General features: G+C 39.4%; 1 protein-coding gene across 1 annotated transcript in view; it reads right to left on the bottom strand.

Annotated features, from left to right (window-relative positions):
* Nucleotides 1–15,199, bottom strand: part of LOC105474842 (contactin associated protein 2) — a 2,256,224-nt gene that overhangs the window by 832,506 nt on the left and 1,408,519 nt on the right. The window contains exon 12 of the mRNA XM_011729645.2: nt 11,154–11,273. Coding sequence (XP_011727947.2) covers nt 11,154–11,273 — 120 coding nt within the window. The remainder of the gene's footprint in view (nt 1–11,153; nt 11,274–15,199) is intronic.

A 15,199-nucleotide genomic window follows, 5' to 3' on the forward strand; every position in this document is an offset into this window, starting at 1 on the left:
AATTATGTGAAGAGTTTAATTCCAATGAAGCTGTCTGTATCTAAATGCAACAAACAGATTTTTTGACAACTTCATCGACAGGGATATTTTTTTCCAAAGTTTTATTTTCATTATTCATTAATGAAACAAGTCCTTTTATGCAACAGTCATTTATGTGGGGCACTGATAAGTTTTAGGGCCTCTAGTTTAAGTCAGTTCCAGGAAATAAAACTTTAAGTATTTTCCAGTTAAGGCAACATATAATATTGGTTCAGTTTACTATTTAACTTTCTTGGTTGTGGTGATTAGACAAAGACACAAGATAAAAAGAGAGATTAGCTGCTAGATGAGATTTTCTTTCTAAAATTTTCAGGGACATTCTGATATGAAACTTGACATCTTCAGAAGAAATAAAAGGTGATCCACAAATTGGAAAAACCTAAAGTTTAGAGAAACAGAAACACAGTTATTGGCTTTAAGTTTAGCTGGAAGAGAGAAATTCCTAAAAAAAAGTATGAGATTATTCCTGTGGTTTTTGATTTTTGATTGCAAAGCAATGAGTTGATCTTAATTGAATTTCCCAACGTGTGTGTGTGTGTGTGTGTGTGTGTGTGTGTGTGTTTCCCATCCTGTTTGAATAGTTGATTATTGTAGACTAGGCAAGAGTTTCAGATTCCCAGTGCCAGAGGAAATCAAACAACAGTCCCTAGCCATACACATTGTTAGGTCTTTCTCGGATTTTGAGCAGAGAAATTGCATAACAAAGGCAGTGCTTTTAAAAGCACAAAATCAGGCAGTGTCTATAAGATACTGTTTCGTCAGATTAGATTAAAATATTTGAAGGAAGAGCATTTGCATATAGAGTACGATTTTGGAGGCCTCAGAAGGGCTGAGTGACCTGTTGTGTATCTAAAGCCACTTTATCTTGATTTCACCTGGGGTCTCGTACCCCCTTTCTGGGTCCTCTCCTGTGGCGTAGGCCTCACTGGATCTCATGGTTGTCCTCTCCTTTTTTTTTTTTTAATTTAAAGTTTGAAAATCATTTGAGAACCTTTGTAGTATTAACCTATCACTATGACTGACACACAATGAAGACAAAATTGCAAAGAAAGCCTGGCAGGCAGAAGCTATCTATGGAATGAGGCTGAATCCAGAAGGGAGTCTTCGGGAGTGGGTAATCAGTTACAGAGAAGAGTTCTTTACAGGCTGTGTTTGATCAGTGAGTTGGTTCCGAGATTTTCAATTGAAGCTGTATGAGCAGAATTGAATTCAAAGATTTACACTGATTGTGAAGAACTGAAATAGCTGCATGCGTGAAGCAGGAGTTGCTGAGTGATTACAAAGGTTTATAACAAAGACAGCCTGTGAGAGGTCGACAAAGAGGAGAAGGTATGTCTGAAAGAAGACATAAAGGCTAGCTATTCTCCGAGTGGGTTAACCATAGAGGAGGTAAACTAGGTTAGGAGACAGAAAGAGGAGAGAAAATGGCTTTGATGAGAAAAAAATAAAAATGAGTAGAGGGAAAAAATGGAGGAAGCCAGTGCACACATCAGAGAAATGGTTATGATATATAGGAAAATGAAGGGGTTACAAGCTTGGTAGTGCCCAATTTATGAATGTTAATAAGCCCTAATATAGAATAGGAGAGCTCTGAGCTCTGTGTGTCCCCATTTCTACATGATTTCCTCTCGGAAAGGGGAAGAATGAGACACTACAATCATGTTGTTACAGATGATATCCAGCACAATTCCATTCAATCCTGTTGCATATTCAAAGAAGATTTTGTTAGATTCACTTTAAGACTTTACATTGAAAAATTAACTAGATGTTGGGGATAGAGTTTAAGTTATTCTGAAAGCTGGGCTCAAACCTTAAGGGATGATAAACCTGGGTATACAGGAAATATACAAATTATGTAAAATTCTTAGAACATTATATTAGAGAAAATACTTACAGTTGAATTAAGAACTAAAAATGTTACTAATTACCTATAATGGTTTATATATTGATTTCATTTAAAAGGTGTCCTCTGATTAAAAACCCCAAGGCATTAGTTAGATAATTAAGAAGTAAATTGTTTATAACAAAAATGCTGTCCAAACCACAGCTAATGAATCAGAGCTGTGTAAGAAGGTTTTAATGATAATGAAGAGATCTGAATAAAAAATGCTCATTTTGGCAATTATATTGCAAATCATACTACAGAATCTAAAATGAGGAGTGCTGTTCCTACATATGTGTGAACTTGTGTGCACATACACATATACACGGTAACTACAAACTAGCTCTGAACACACAAGCCTGGCTAAAAAGTCAAGCTTCATTATTTACTATGCGTGTGGCCCAGTACTTAATTTCTGTGAGCTCTAGTTTTATCATCAAAAACTGGGAGAACAATAGTATTACCCACCTAGTGAGGTTGTCATGAGTTATTGGACGAGTTAATGCATGTGATATTTTAAAAATGTGCCTGGCATTTAGTTTGCCCTCAATTATATATGCAGGTACCTGTATAACATATAAAATCTTTATCACACAGTGCCTAATGTGTTAGTAATTGTCATTTCTGGTTGACAAGCAATTTTTATTTTTGCTTATCTTTATTGTCAAAGTTTTTACCAAACAGTATGTTACAACTATAAGACTATTAACAGTAAAGCCTAAGATCTTATAATCTAAATGTGGCACTGCTCTTATTCAAAAGGTAGAAATAAAGGTTGTTGGAATTATGACTAATTTACAGAGGCACATAAGTAAACATGCTGAACAGAATTCTGAAATGGTCTTCAAGATTCCAGCCACCTGGTGGGTCCACTAGGGCATAATGACCTCTCTGAGACTGGGGGTGGGGCCAGGAAATATGATGGGGTGTCACTAATAGGATTGGGCTTCTTTATATGGAAAAGATAAAGAGATTTTGCAGGTGTAATTGAGGGTTGCAATCTGGTGAGTTTGAGTTAATCAAATGGGTAATTATCCTGAGTGAGGACCAAGTCAGGTAAGTGCTGGAAAGCGAGTCAGAGAGCTCCTCCTGGACAGGCACAGCCCCACGACAGGGACCTGGGAGCAGCCTCTGGGAGCTGACAGCAATCTGGGGCCAACAGCCCGTAAGAATATGAGACGTCAGTCTTTAAACCGCAAGGAAATGAATCTATCCACACTTGAATAAACTTCCAAGAAGATCCCAAGTCTCCGGTAAAATCCAAGCCCTGGCTGACACCTTGGTCTCGGAATGGTGAGACCCAGGTAACCTGTGCCTTGACACACAGAAACTGTGGATACTGAATTTGTATTACTGTAAACTGCTGAGGAAAAGAGTACAGTCATGTGTCATTTAACAACAGGCGTAGGTTCTGAGAAATGTGTCATTAGGTGATCTGGTCATTGTGTGAACATGATAGTGTGTACTTACACAAATCTCAGTGGTATAACCCACCACACACCTAGGATGTATGGTCAAGCCTATTGCTCTTAGGCTACAAACCTGTACAACATGTTACTGTACTGAATACTGTGGACAATTGTAACAGAACGGTGTCTGTGTATGTAAACCTATCTACACATAGAAAAGGTACAGTAAACATACACCATTATAATCTTTTTTTCCTTGCCTCTTTATATATCCTCAGTTTACCAGACTTCCTTGTACCATAAATAGTTCTTTTTTTTTTTTGAGACGGAGTCTCGCCCTGTCGCCCAGGCTCGAGTGCAGTGGCGCGATCTCGGCTCACTGCAAGCTCCGCCTCCCAGGTTCACGCCATTCTCCTGCCTCAACCTCCCGAGTAGCTGGGACTACAGGCGCCCGCCACCTCGCCCTGCTAATTTTTTGTATTTTTTTTAGTAGAGACGGGGTTTCACTGTGTTAGCTAGGATGGTCTCCATCTCCAGACCTCGTGATCCGCCCGCCTCGGCCTCCCAAAGTGCTGGGATTACAGGCATGAGCCACCGAGCCTGGCCTGTAATCTTATAGGACCACCATTCTAGATGCAGTCTATTGTTGACTGAAATGTTCTGCGGTGCATGACTGTACTATAGGATAGAAACTGTTTCGCTTTGTGGACATGGGGAGGTGGAAGTGGGTGGGTTTATGATACTTTCCACTGGAGCCCAAGTCCACCACCTCAGTGACCCATTTTCTCCTGCCCACACTGTACTTGTAAAACTTGTGAGAAGCATAATACTAAATACAATACTAATACCGAGGGCAAGGGCTTAGAAACTTCAGTTACAAGCTCTCTCTATATATTAGATTAAAAAGACATGAACAGCTTTTACTATTATAGAAGATAATAGAATTTGATCAGTTAAATCCTGGAGCTTTATAAAGCACAAATTATGTAAACAAGCTTAATGGCTTTTTGATAAAACTACAAAACCAGGGCTAGGAAGAATGGAAGAGGAGTACTTTATTTGGACTTTAAACTTCACGCACTAGAGCACAGATGCTTACTTAAATTAAGAAAAAAATGAATGCAAAGAGAATTACAGAGAAAATGAATTTGAGGATAGAGGATGAAGAAAAAAATATTATCTTAGGTTTAAGGGTAGATAGTAAAGTTCCAAGGATAATGGCTGGATCTAGCATTATTTACTATTGTTACTATTAATCATCTAGAAGAAAGAACTAAACGAAGCTTTAAATACAAAGGTAAGGGTTTCTAGAGAGAGGATGCTGGTAACACCTGAAGAAAATGGAAATGAAAAGCTGAAGTGTTAGAAAAAAATATACAATTAAAAGAGGTTGATACTGAAAATATAAGATAGTTTATATCCACAAAGTTTTAACACCAAATTTTCAGAGGGAGCATAAAAATGGAGAAGGAAGGCAAGGCTAACAATGACCACATTTTGTCATGTGCCCTAAGATCTAAAAAAAGAAACCAGGCTTTGGCTTTCACAGGATGATATTTTTCTCCAAAGGATTCAGTGAAAAATCTTCTCTCCTCAATGTCATCAACTGTGCAGCACTCGAAATGCTCTATAATTTAGGACACCCCCTAATTTCCAAATTTCTGAGAGATGTAGCTCTGAGCTGCAGTCAGTCAGAAGAATTACATAGTAGAACTACTGCCTTATGATAAAAAATGAAGAGAGTCAATTTATGTCAAACTTAGCCAAGAAATCGTAAATTCAAGCTTGTTTGAGATAAGAGGTTTCTGTCTAAATTATTTGACTGCAAGCAGTGATTTTTCTCATGTTTCATGGTAACAATATAAATATTTTCCTTTTTTTTTTTTTTTGAATGAAAGGCAGTGTAGAAGTTAACTTATTCCAATTCCTGCACTTTATTTACAAGAAAACCGAGACAAGGTTTTTTTATTTTATATTTATTTATTTATTTTTTGAGACGGAGTCTTGCTCTGTTGCCCAGGCTGCAGTGCAATGGTGCAATCTTGGCTCACTGCAACCTCTGCCCCCCAGGTTCAAGTGACTCTCCTGTCTCAGCCCCCTGTATAGCTGGGACTACAGGTGCGTGCCACCACAGTCAGCTAATTTTTATATTTTTAGAAGAGATGGGGTTTTGTCATGTTGGTCAGGCTGGTCTCGAACTCTTGACTTCAGGTGATCCACCCACCTTGGCCTCCCAAAGTGCTGAGATTACAGGCATGAGTCACCGTGCCCAGCCACATTTTTTTTTTTAATGTGTTCAAGGTCTTACGGTGACTTTGTGTAGCATCTGCCTATAGGACAACTTTACCTCGTTGAATTACAGGGACCCAAAGCAACATAGAATCTTACCCTTTTCCTAGTTTTCCTCTGCTTCTCTGTGTTCCATGTCATGGGGTTATCATTTTCAACTTTCTCTATCTCATAAGGAACAGTCTGGCCAACTCATCTTCTTAAATACCCATCAAATCAATCCCTTCTTACTTTAAGTCTCCATTTTCAACTCCTGCATTACTACAGGGGCTTTTGGACCTGTTTCCCTGTCTTATCTCTGGGTCTCCTTTGGAAAATATTTTTCACAGCTGCCAAAGTGATGTTTTAATATACAATGCCTGATTAAATTACTCTTTTGCTTGAAAACATCCATCGCTTGCTCTCACCTCAGAACAAAGTTTCAACTGCTCTGCATCCTACACAAAGCGTTTTATAAGTTGACCTATTTTTCCTTCTCATATGATTTCCCAGCCTCATAACACCCACTTGTGCTTCAAGACTCAGCTCATGAGTCAGCCGCTTTGTGGAAGATTTTGCCGGTGTCCTATGCAGTGTTTGAAATGCTCTGTCATTTACAACATCCCTTAATTGCCTAGGATGTAGCTCAATCCATGGTTCTCCTATACTGTCTGTGTAGCATCCTTAGAAGGTTCTTCATTCCTGGCCATACCACGTTCTCTGCATTCTAGTGGCTGTTATTTGCCATATGTCTGTGGCACCACCACATCCATTGTATATGTGTGCAAGGATGCCAAGTTGCTTTTCATTCTCCAAGTCTTTTTGTCATTCTCTAGGATCCAAGCAGTCATTTTAACTTCCATACAGTTGATCTATTTGCCCCGCAAATCCTCTCCATGAGAACTTTTTCTCTACTTACCCTCAATTATGTATATTTTTCCAAATACTTATTAAATATTTTAACACTAAAACCCTAATCTCTCTCTATTGAATTATTGAGTAACATGGTTTGCCTCTGTGTCCCTGTCCAAATCTCATCTTGAATTGCAATCCCCACAATCCCCATGTGTCGAGGGAAGGACCTGGTGAGAGGTGGTTGGATTATGGGGACAGTTTCCTCTGAGCACTTCTCATGATAGTGAGTGAGTTCTCACGAGATCTCATGGTTTTTAAGTGTTTGACAATTCTGCCTTCACATGCTCTCTCCTGCCGCCGTGTGAAGAAGGGTGTCTGCTTCCCCTTCTGCCATGATTGTAAATTTCCTGACATTTCCCCAGTCATGAGCAACTGTGGGTCAAATTAAACCTCTTTCCTTTATAAATTACTCAATCTCAGAGAAGTTCTTCATAGCAGTGTGAGAACAGACTCAGGGAAGTTCTTTATAGCATCATGAGAATGGACTAATTCCTCATCCTGCCCCCCGCCTTGCCCTTCCTTTCCCCTCCCCCTCCCACTACCACTCCTCCCCCTCCTCTTCCTCCTCCTCCTTCTCCTCCTCCTCCCCCTCCCCCTCCTCCTCATCCTCCTCCTTCTTCCTGACAGGGTTTCTGGCACTCAGGCTGGAATTCCGTGGTGTGATGATGGCTCATTGCAGCCTTGACTCAAGTGATCCTCCCACCTCAGCCTCCTAAGTAGCTGGGACCAGAGGTTTGCACCACCATGCCCAGCTAGTTTTTGTTTTTGCTATTTTTTTTTTTTTTGTAGAGATAGGGTCTTGCCATGTTGCCAGGGCTGGTCTTGAACTCCTGGGCTCAAGTGATCCACCCACCTTAGCCTCCCAAAGTGCTGGGATTACAGGCGTGAGCCACTGTGTCCTGCCTATTGAGTTTCTAAGAGCTCATTCCTGGGATGTTGTTTCTCTGTTACATCAACCCCCAAATGATATTATCAATTCTCATATATTAATATGCTAATAATTGGCACATTTATATCTCTAACCCAATCAGGCTTTGGGGGCTTATCCAACTGCAAAATTTGCATCTCAGTTTAGATGGCACATGGCACTTCACATTTAATTAGGTCAAAAGTAAGTTCTTTTAAAACTGTTTTAGCCTTAATTGTCCACTTCTCCTAAATGGCACTATAATTCATCCAGTTACTCAGTCCATATGTTGAGAAGTTAGTATTGATAACTGTCTCTCTTTAAACATTCTCATCCAAACTTTTACCAATCCTGTCAATTCTACCTTCAAAACAGATCTCAAAATGTATCAGTTTCTCATCACTGTAAACCATCACTACCCTAGTTCAAGGCAGCATCATCTCTTCATTGGACTTTCACAATAACAGCGTCAGAGCTGGTCCCAATGTTTTCATGCTGTCTCTTATAGTAGCCCAAGTGGTAGATGTATGAATGCAATCAAGATCTTATTATCTTGCTTAAAATCTTTCCATAGATGACCACCCACTGCAATTGAAAAATAAATTTTAAAAAAAGTGCAACTTTTTCTTGCCCTACATTCCTTACGGCTGGTCTGCTCTGGCCTGCCCCCACCCGCCTTTCCCCTGCTTTATTTTGAGCCCCTCTCTTAGGCTCACTATGTTCTAGCCACTGGGATTTCAGTTCTTTGGAATGAGCCAATCTCTCTTGTGCCCTGGGGGATTGATTTATAGGGCTAATTTCTCTCTTCACCTTTTTGAGTGCTTGCCTCCTTTTATACTTCAGGTTTAGGGGAGCACTTATAATTTTTCATGACATTGAGTTGTATACCAAGACTTTATAGACTACCTCATGCTGTCACTCCCTCCTCTTCTTTAACATGTATCCCTTGGAAATGGAATAGCCCAAGCCAAGCGTTGTGGCATCATGCTCCCCTAATGGTGTTAAATCCACATTCCTTCCAGGAAAAGGAAGGGTTGGTCAGTGGCAAAGAACTGAAAGGTGCCTGTTGGCCTGCAAGGGAAGATTCTTCAAGGGTCCTTGAACACACTGATGTTCGTAACTATCTTGAATGAATAGAAGAAAAATATTCTAATTGCAAAAAGTTGTACTCTGCTCCTTACAGCTCAGATGGCATCTGAAGTGCTGAGTTAAATTGCAGTCATGCTGTTTAAGGGAGACATTGATGAAGATAAGACATATGTTTCTGAGCAAAGGATTCAATGCACAGGAGAAGCTCTCCTGAGAGTAGACTAGTCCTGTGTGTTGTGTGTGTCCTTGATATGAGAACTGTGTATATTACAGTTTTGTTTCTTTTTCTAATTTTCCTTTGAGATGAATTTAAGAAAATAACTAAAATAAATTCTTAATTGTCCAGTCCAACTGAGGATACCCTGATGTTCCTTGAGTTTAAGAACAGACTTTAATTGTATTATATATTTTCATATTTTAGGAGAAACCAGAATCAAGATTCTTATATATTAAGTCAAGTCATCATAGGTTACTATTTGAGTGCTAATAAGATAAAAATGAAGGTATACAAAAAAGAATTCGAGTGCATTGACAAGTCCAGCTGTCAGTGAACTCTTAGATTAATCTCTCTGGTAAGTGTGTTCCTTCTCTGAGGCATGATTAAAGTTCTTTTTCAAAATAGAAAAGAAATTAAACTGAGAGATAGCATCTTCCAAATTTCTAGAGGAAATTTAGAAATATAGGGAAATTTAGAAATTTAGGGAAAATCAGAATTTAGGGAAAATTAGAAATTTAGGGAAATTTAGAAATTTAGACCGGGGTACAGTGTTTGCTCATGACTCACTGCAGCCTCGAACCTCCGGTGCTCAAGGGATCCTTCCACCTGAACCTCCAAAGGAGCTGGGACTTTTTCTAAATAGAGGTGTGGTCTCACTATGTTGCCCAGACTGGACAGCTCCCATTTTATTGTCTTCTCCACATGTCTTCCGTGCTACACTGACGTCCTCACCATTTTCCCTTCCATTCTGTACCATGCCTGGCTTCCTGATACTGCTGAGAGTTCCCCGCTGGTATCTGCTTGCCTAGAGTGCCATTCCTGGTTTTCGGTTATAGTTGCACAATCTGATTTCCACTTCAGACATAATGAATCAGAGTCTGCAGGGATGGTGCCAAAAAGTTTGTATAGAAAACAAAACCAAAAACAAAATAAAACTCTATAAATGGTTCTGAACTACAGCCAGAAGTAAGATCCATGGGCTGCAAATAATTCAATTTGAATCTTGCCTGAATAATATGGGCAAGATATATTTTATTTATTTATTTTTTATTTATTGAGATGGAGTCTTGCTCTGTCACCAGGCTGGAGTGCAGTGGCATGATCTCGGCTCACTACCACCTCTGCCTCCAGGGATCAAGTGATTCTCCTGCCTCAGTCTCCCGAGTAGCTGGGACTACATGTGTGTGCCACCAAGCCCAGCTAATTTTTGGATTTTTAGTAGAGACAGGTTTCATCATGTTGGCCAGAATGATCTCGATCTCTTGACCTCGTGATCTGCCTACCTCAGCCTCCCAAGGTGCTGGGATTACAGGCGTGAGCCACCACACCCAGCCTAATATGAGCAAGTTATTTAACTCCCAAAGCCTTTAAATTTCTTCATCCAGTAACTTTTATTGAAGGTTTACCATGTATTAGACAATAAGTTAAGAACCATATGCAGATTGTCTTATTGGATTCATATGATAATGCTATGAGGTGGGTATTCTCATTAATTCATTTACAGATAAAGATTCTGAGGCTTATTGAATTTAGCAAAGTTACTAAAGTGCCCAATATTACACATGTGGTGACTAATGAAGCCAGGAGGTAAACTCAAGTGTCTGTCTGTCTAAAGGATTTGTCACGGTACTTGACAGATGGTAAACAGTCACACTCACTAATTACCATCAGTAGCATCTTATTTTCATTACCCTTATCATCTTATACCCAGGAGTTCACATCAAATGCTGGTCTTTTGCTGGAGCCAGTAAACAATGCATACCTCACACCTTCCTGGGGATTTTTGAAGTGTAAGATGTTGCCAAGTGTCTGATGGAAAATCTGTTCTTATCTTAGAGATCTGCACATTTTACACATTGTTGTGGGAGTTGACAAGAACCCATACTCTCATTTCACATGGTAGTGGAGAAAAACTAGGTCCTCTTCCCAAGAAGAAAAGCCAAAATATATTTCATAAAAGCTTCAGGTAATTTTTGCTATTATCAGAATGGGCTTTCAGTACTTAGAAAGATTTCCTCTATAATTATGGAGAATCGAGGAAGGTCTGGCATGATCTAAAAGCTTCCTCTAGAATGCACGGTGAGGATATTGGAGCAGTGATACTAAATTTCCCTAGTCTAGGTTACTAATTCTTTCTTTGGGCTTAACCTTGCAATTTCACTTTCTGGTTTTTCCCCCTACATGCTGATTAAAAAAAATGATTTTTAATTGTTCACGTCAAAGGAAAACTTTTTGAAAAGCACAGTGTCAAAATGTTTTATTGCATTAATAATACATTTCATCATCTTATCTAAGAAATCCAGCAATATTTTGCTGATTAGAGGCTGTCATAAAAACACAGCACCAAAGAAACAAACCACTGGTGGAACTGCTTATTCACAACATATAGAAAAGCATCGTCATAAAACATAAATATGACACAGTTACCTGTCATGTTGCAGTAAACTTTCAGAGGCCCCAGAGGTCCACTGCCATCAGGATCTATCCAGTAGTAATTTGATGTCTGGCCTAGGTGTTTGTATGCTTCACAGGAAGGCTCGTAGATAGCTAGAACAAACAAAATATCCTACATGAGCACAGCGCAGAACAAATGGCTCCCCAGATAAATGCCTCAGTGGCACAGGCAATGCCAGCAAACCACTAGTTAGGAGTAGTTCTTCCTGGAATGAGCATTCTTTGCCTCTAAATTTAAATTCATAATTTGTTTCTTTCTCTATAAGTATTCCTGACCTAACAAAGACATCAGGCTCCCGGTATGACTGTATGCTGGGGAAAATACTAAAACAATCAATCATGAAACAAGTGTAACGTTTATTTTACTGGGGCTCATGATCATTGAAAACAATATTTAATTTATACTTATTTATAGATATTATCCCCTTACTATAAAAAATTTATATTGGCTGCTTTGTTGGTTATCAACTCAGAGGCCAGAAAAAATTATCCTTCACTGTTTCTGCCTCTCTCTTGCGCACATAGACATGTACGCTCACACACACACTTATTTTTTGCATAGTTAGTACAAATTGTCCATAAATATGTATGTAATTTTGAATCTTACTTTATCTCAAAAAAAAAGGCGAGAGATTTCATTGATTCATTTTATTTGTTCCAGGTGCTTTAATTACATCAAATCGAGTTTGTGTAGAAAGCTGACATTCAGGTAATTAAATTATGTTTTTATTCATTACTTCCCTTTTTATTTCAGTGCTCATGACAAATTTTCTTTTTCTCACTGAGACTGCACCTGTTTTCAGAAGCAAAAAACGGACATTTACATATCGCCTTTGTAGTTAGAACATCTAAAATGCTACTGAGAAAACGTTTTATAAACAGCTCCCCCCAGGAATTAATGAAGAATTGAAAGTTCTCCTCACAAAACTAAGATATGTTTTTGGTAAAAACATGTCTACCTGATACAAAAGCAGGGAAGTCTTGGGTAAGTTTCACTTGAATTACACTCTTAGGGGTTGCTGTGTGTTAAATTACAAAATAGTACAAAATAAATTACAAGACATTGTAAAGCTTATATTGCACTAATTACAAATAATTGCATGGTCCTAGAATTAGAGAGCTTTCACTGAGGAGGGTCTCAAGGTCATTGCCATCTCCCTGGATTTCTAGCCTGGCTGTGCACAAACCTCAGTAGTTACTCTAACAGGAATAATTTGGCTCTGGAAAAACTTGTTTCTCCAGTCAAATTCACTAGAGCCTGGTTGAGATCAGAAAGTCAGTTTCATGGGTGGTCTGATTCTGGGACTTCCCTTTTTTAACCTTCCTCTACACCAAGTTCTCTGCGTCTCCTTTGGCTTTCCATGGCTTCCTCTCTCCAAGGATGTTAGACCTTCAACTCTATGTCATTTCAACAACAGCATACTAGATTCAAGCTTTCTAAAATTCTTTGATCTGTTCATTTCTTCTTCCATGCCTCCCTCCCTCGTTTCCTCTTTTGCACATAGTTATTGAGGAGCTATGGTGCATTGAGCAGTGCGTTAGGCATTGCAGATACAGCTGTGAACAACACGGATAGAAGACCTTCGGAACAGTGTTTGTTCACTAACTATTTTGGTATTGCTCATTCGTAAACTGCTCTTAGAAGAGGATGGGGCTAGAAAGCTAAGCAAAGCCCAGACATCTTTTGTCCCAGTGTAATTATGAATATGCCCACTTTCCAATGTCCCAAGGGCCTCATTCAGATGATAAACTACATGGCTGCTCTAATTCAGAATGTCATAGCAAGTAAAACAGTACAATAAAAAGCAGAGGAAAAGTATTTTTAAACTGTTAGCAAAAAGATGGCATAAGTCAATATAGGTTTTGTATCAACTTAAACAGAATGAAAACTCTGCGTAGCAAAGCAACAGGTTTTAGGGAAGTAATTCAAAAGGTAGAAAGAATATTTAGGCTGTTTCAACTCTAGGCTGCCAGTTGAAAGATTACCAGTACTTAAACTAAAGCAATATGACAAAGAAGAGAATAAATAGAACTGATGAACTGATTCAAATGTTTCAAAGGTTTTTTGTTTTTTTGTGTGTGTTTTTTTGGGTTTTTTTTGAGACACTTTCGTTCTTGTCACCCAGGCTGGAGTTCAATGGCGCGATCTTGGCTAACCACAACCTCTGCCTTTCAGATTCAAGCGATTCTCCTGCCTCAGCCTCCCGAGTAGCTGGGATTACAGGCATCTGCCACCATGCCCAGCTAATTTTGTATTTTTAGTAGAGACGGGGTTTCTCCATGTTGGTCAGGCTGGTCTCGAACTCCTGACCTCAGGTGATCCGCGCCTCGACCTCCCAAAGTGCTGGGATTATAGGCGTGGGCCACTGTGTCCAGCCTCAATTATTATTATTATTTTTTTTAGGATCTGCAAGACATAGAAACCAACTGGATGTAGGTGGTTAGGAATAAAGAGGCGTTAAGAGTAACCTAAACTCACAATCTTTGCAAAAAACTGTTTTATTAATTTTTTATACCTCTCTCCAGATTATCAAGATTGTTATGTACAGCTCAAGAGAAACCAGGATGTCAGGTTCAAATTCTAGTTTTCCTTTTAATCCCTTTGGCCAATCTGCCATTGAAACCATTCCCCTTCTTTTCCATTATAATATTTAGTAATTAATCATTGTCTTTTCCTTCTGCCAAAACTTCTTATCATTTTCCTTCATCTGGTATCTTCTTTCCAACAGTCACTTATTAACTGGCTGTTCTACCCAAATATGTCTTAATTTCTCACTAAAGTGTGCTTTTAACCAATGTTGGTCTAGTTATGAAACATCACTTTTATGTTAAATAATGTGTAATGTTTCTTCAATATCTATAAATTATATCGCAGATCTTCATCTACGTGTACAAGAACTTTCGTTATCCTAACAGGTCTTTCTCGGCTTCAACTGCTTGCCAGCTTGAACATTGTGGTCTGGTCAGGCAAATTCGCCACGGGAGCTTGCTTACCTCACACTCACCCTTTCTGGGGTGGCCTTTGTCTACAATATACTCCAGCTGCTTTCTCAATCTACAAAAGTTCTCAGTCAGAGTTAACAATTAGGCTGGGCAAGGTGGTCACGCCTGTAATCCCAACACTTTGGGAGACTTAGGTGGGACGATTGCTTGAAGCCAAGAGTTTGAGACCAGCCTGGGCAACATTGTGAGACCCCATCTCTAGATACATTTTTAAAAAATATTAGGCCTGGCGCGGTGGTTCATGCCTGTAATCCCAGCACTTTTGGGAGGCCAACGCAGGCTGAAGGTCAAGAGATCGAGAGCATTCTGGCCAACATGGTGAAACCTGGTTTCTTCTAAAAATACAAAAATTAGTTAGGCATGGTGGCAGGCGCCTGTAGTCTCAGCTACTTAGGAGGCTGAGGCAGGAGAATCGCTTGAATCCGGGAGGCAGAGGATGCAGTGAGACAAGATCGTGCCACTGCACTCCAGCCTGGGTGACAGAGTAAGACTCCATCTCAAAAAAAGAGAGAGAGAGAGGAAGGAAGGAAGGAAGGAAGGAAGGAAGGAAGGAAGGAAGGAAGGAAGGAAGGAAGGAAGGAAGGAAGGAAGGAAGGATGGATCTATTTTTCTTCAAAGTGTAACAGTTATTGGGCTTGCCTTTAGCCTGCAATAGGCCTAAGCTGCTTTGCCTCATCAGTACATACGGAAAACCAAACACTTCAGTCCAAAGTTTCGCATGTATGAAACACCTGGAGAGCTTGTTAAAACAGAAATTCCTGGATTTCACCCCAAAGACTTGGACTCAGTAGAGAATTTGTAGTTATAACAAGCTCCCAAATGATGCTGGCACCACTGTCCTCAGACTGCATTTGGAGAAAAATAGATTTCATCCTGAAAAAAGGTAAATTCAAGGTAGACTAATTTTTATTTATATTTAAATATCCAGCAAAAGTAGGTTACTGAAAGACAATACAGTAAAATTGTATGTATGATAAGGTTAGAATGCCAACTCACTTCACTGGAAATATGATAAA

Source organism: Macaca nemestrina, chromosome 4, assembly GCF_043159975.1.
Source record: "Macaca nemestrina isolate mMacNem1 chromosome 4, mMacNem.hap1, whole genome shotgun sequence".
In the NCBI taxonomy this organism is placed as follows: Eukaryota; Metazoa; Chordata; class Mammalia; order Primates; family Cercopithecidae; genus Macaca; species Macaca nemestrina.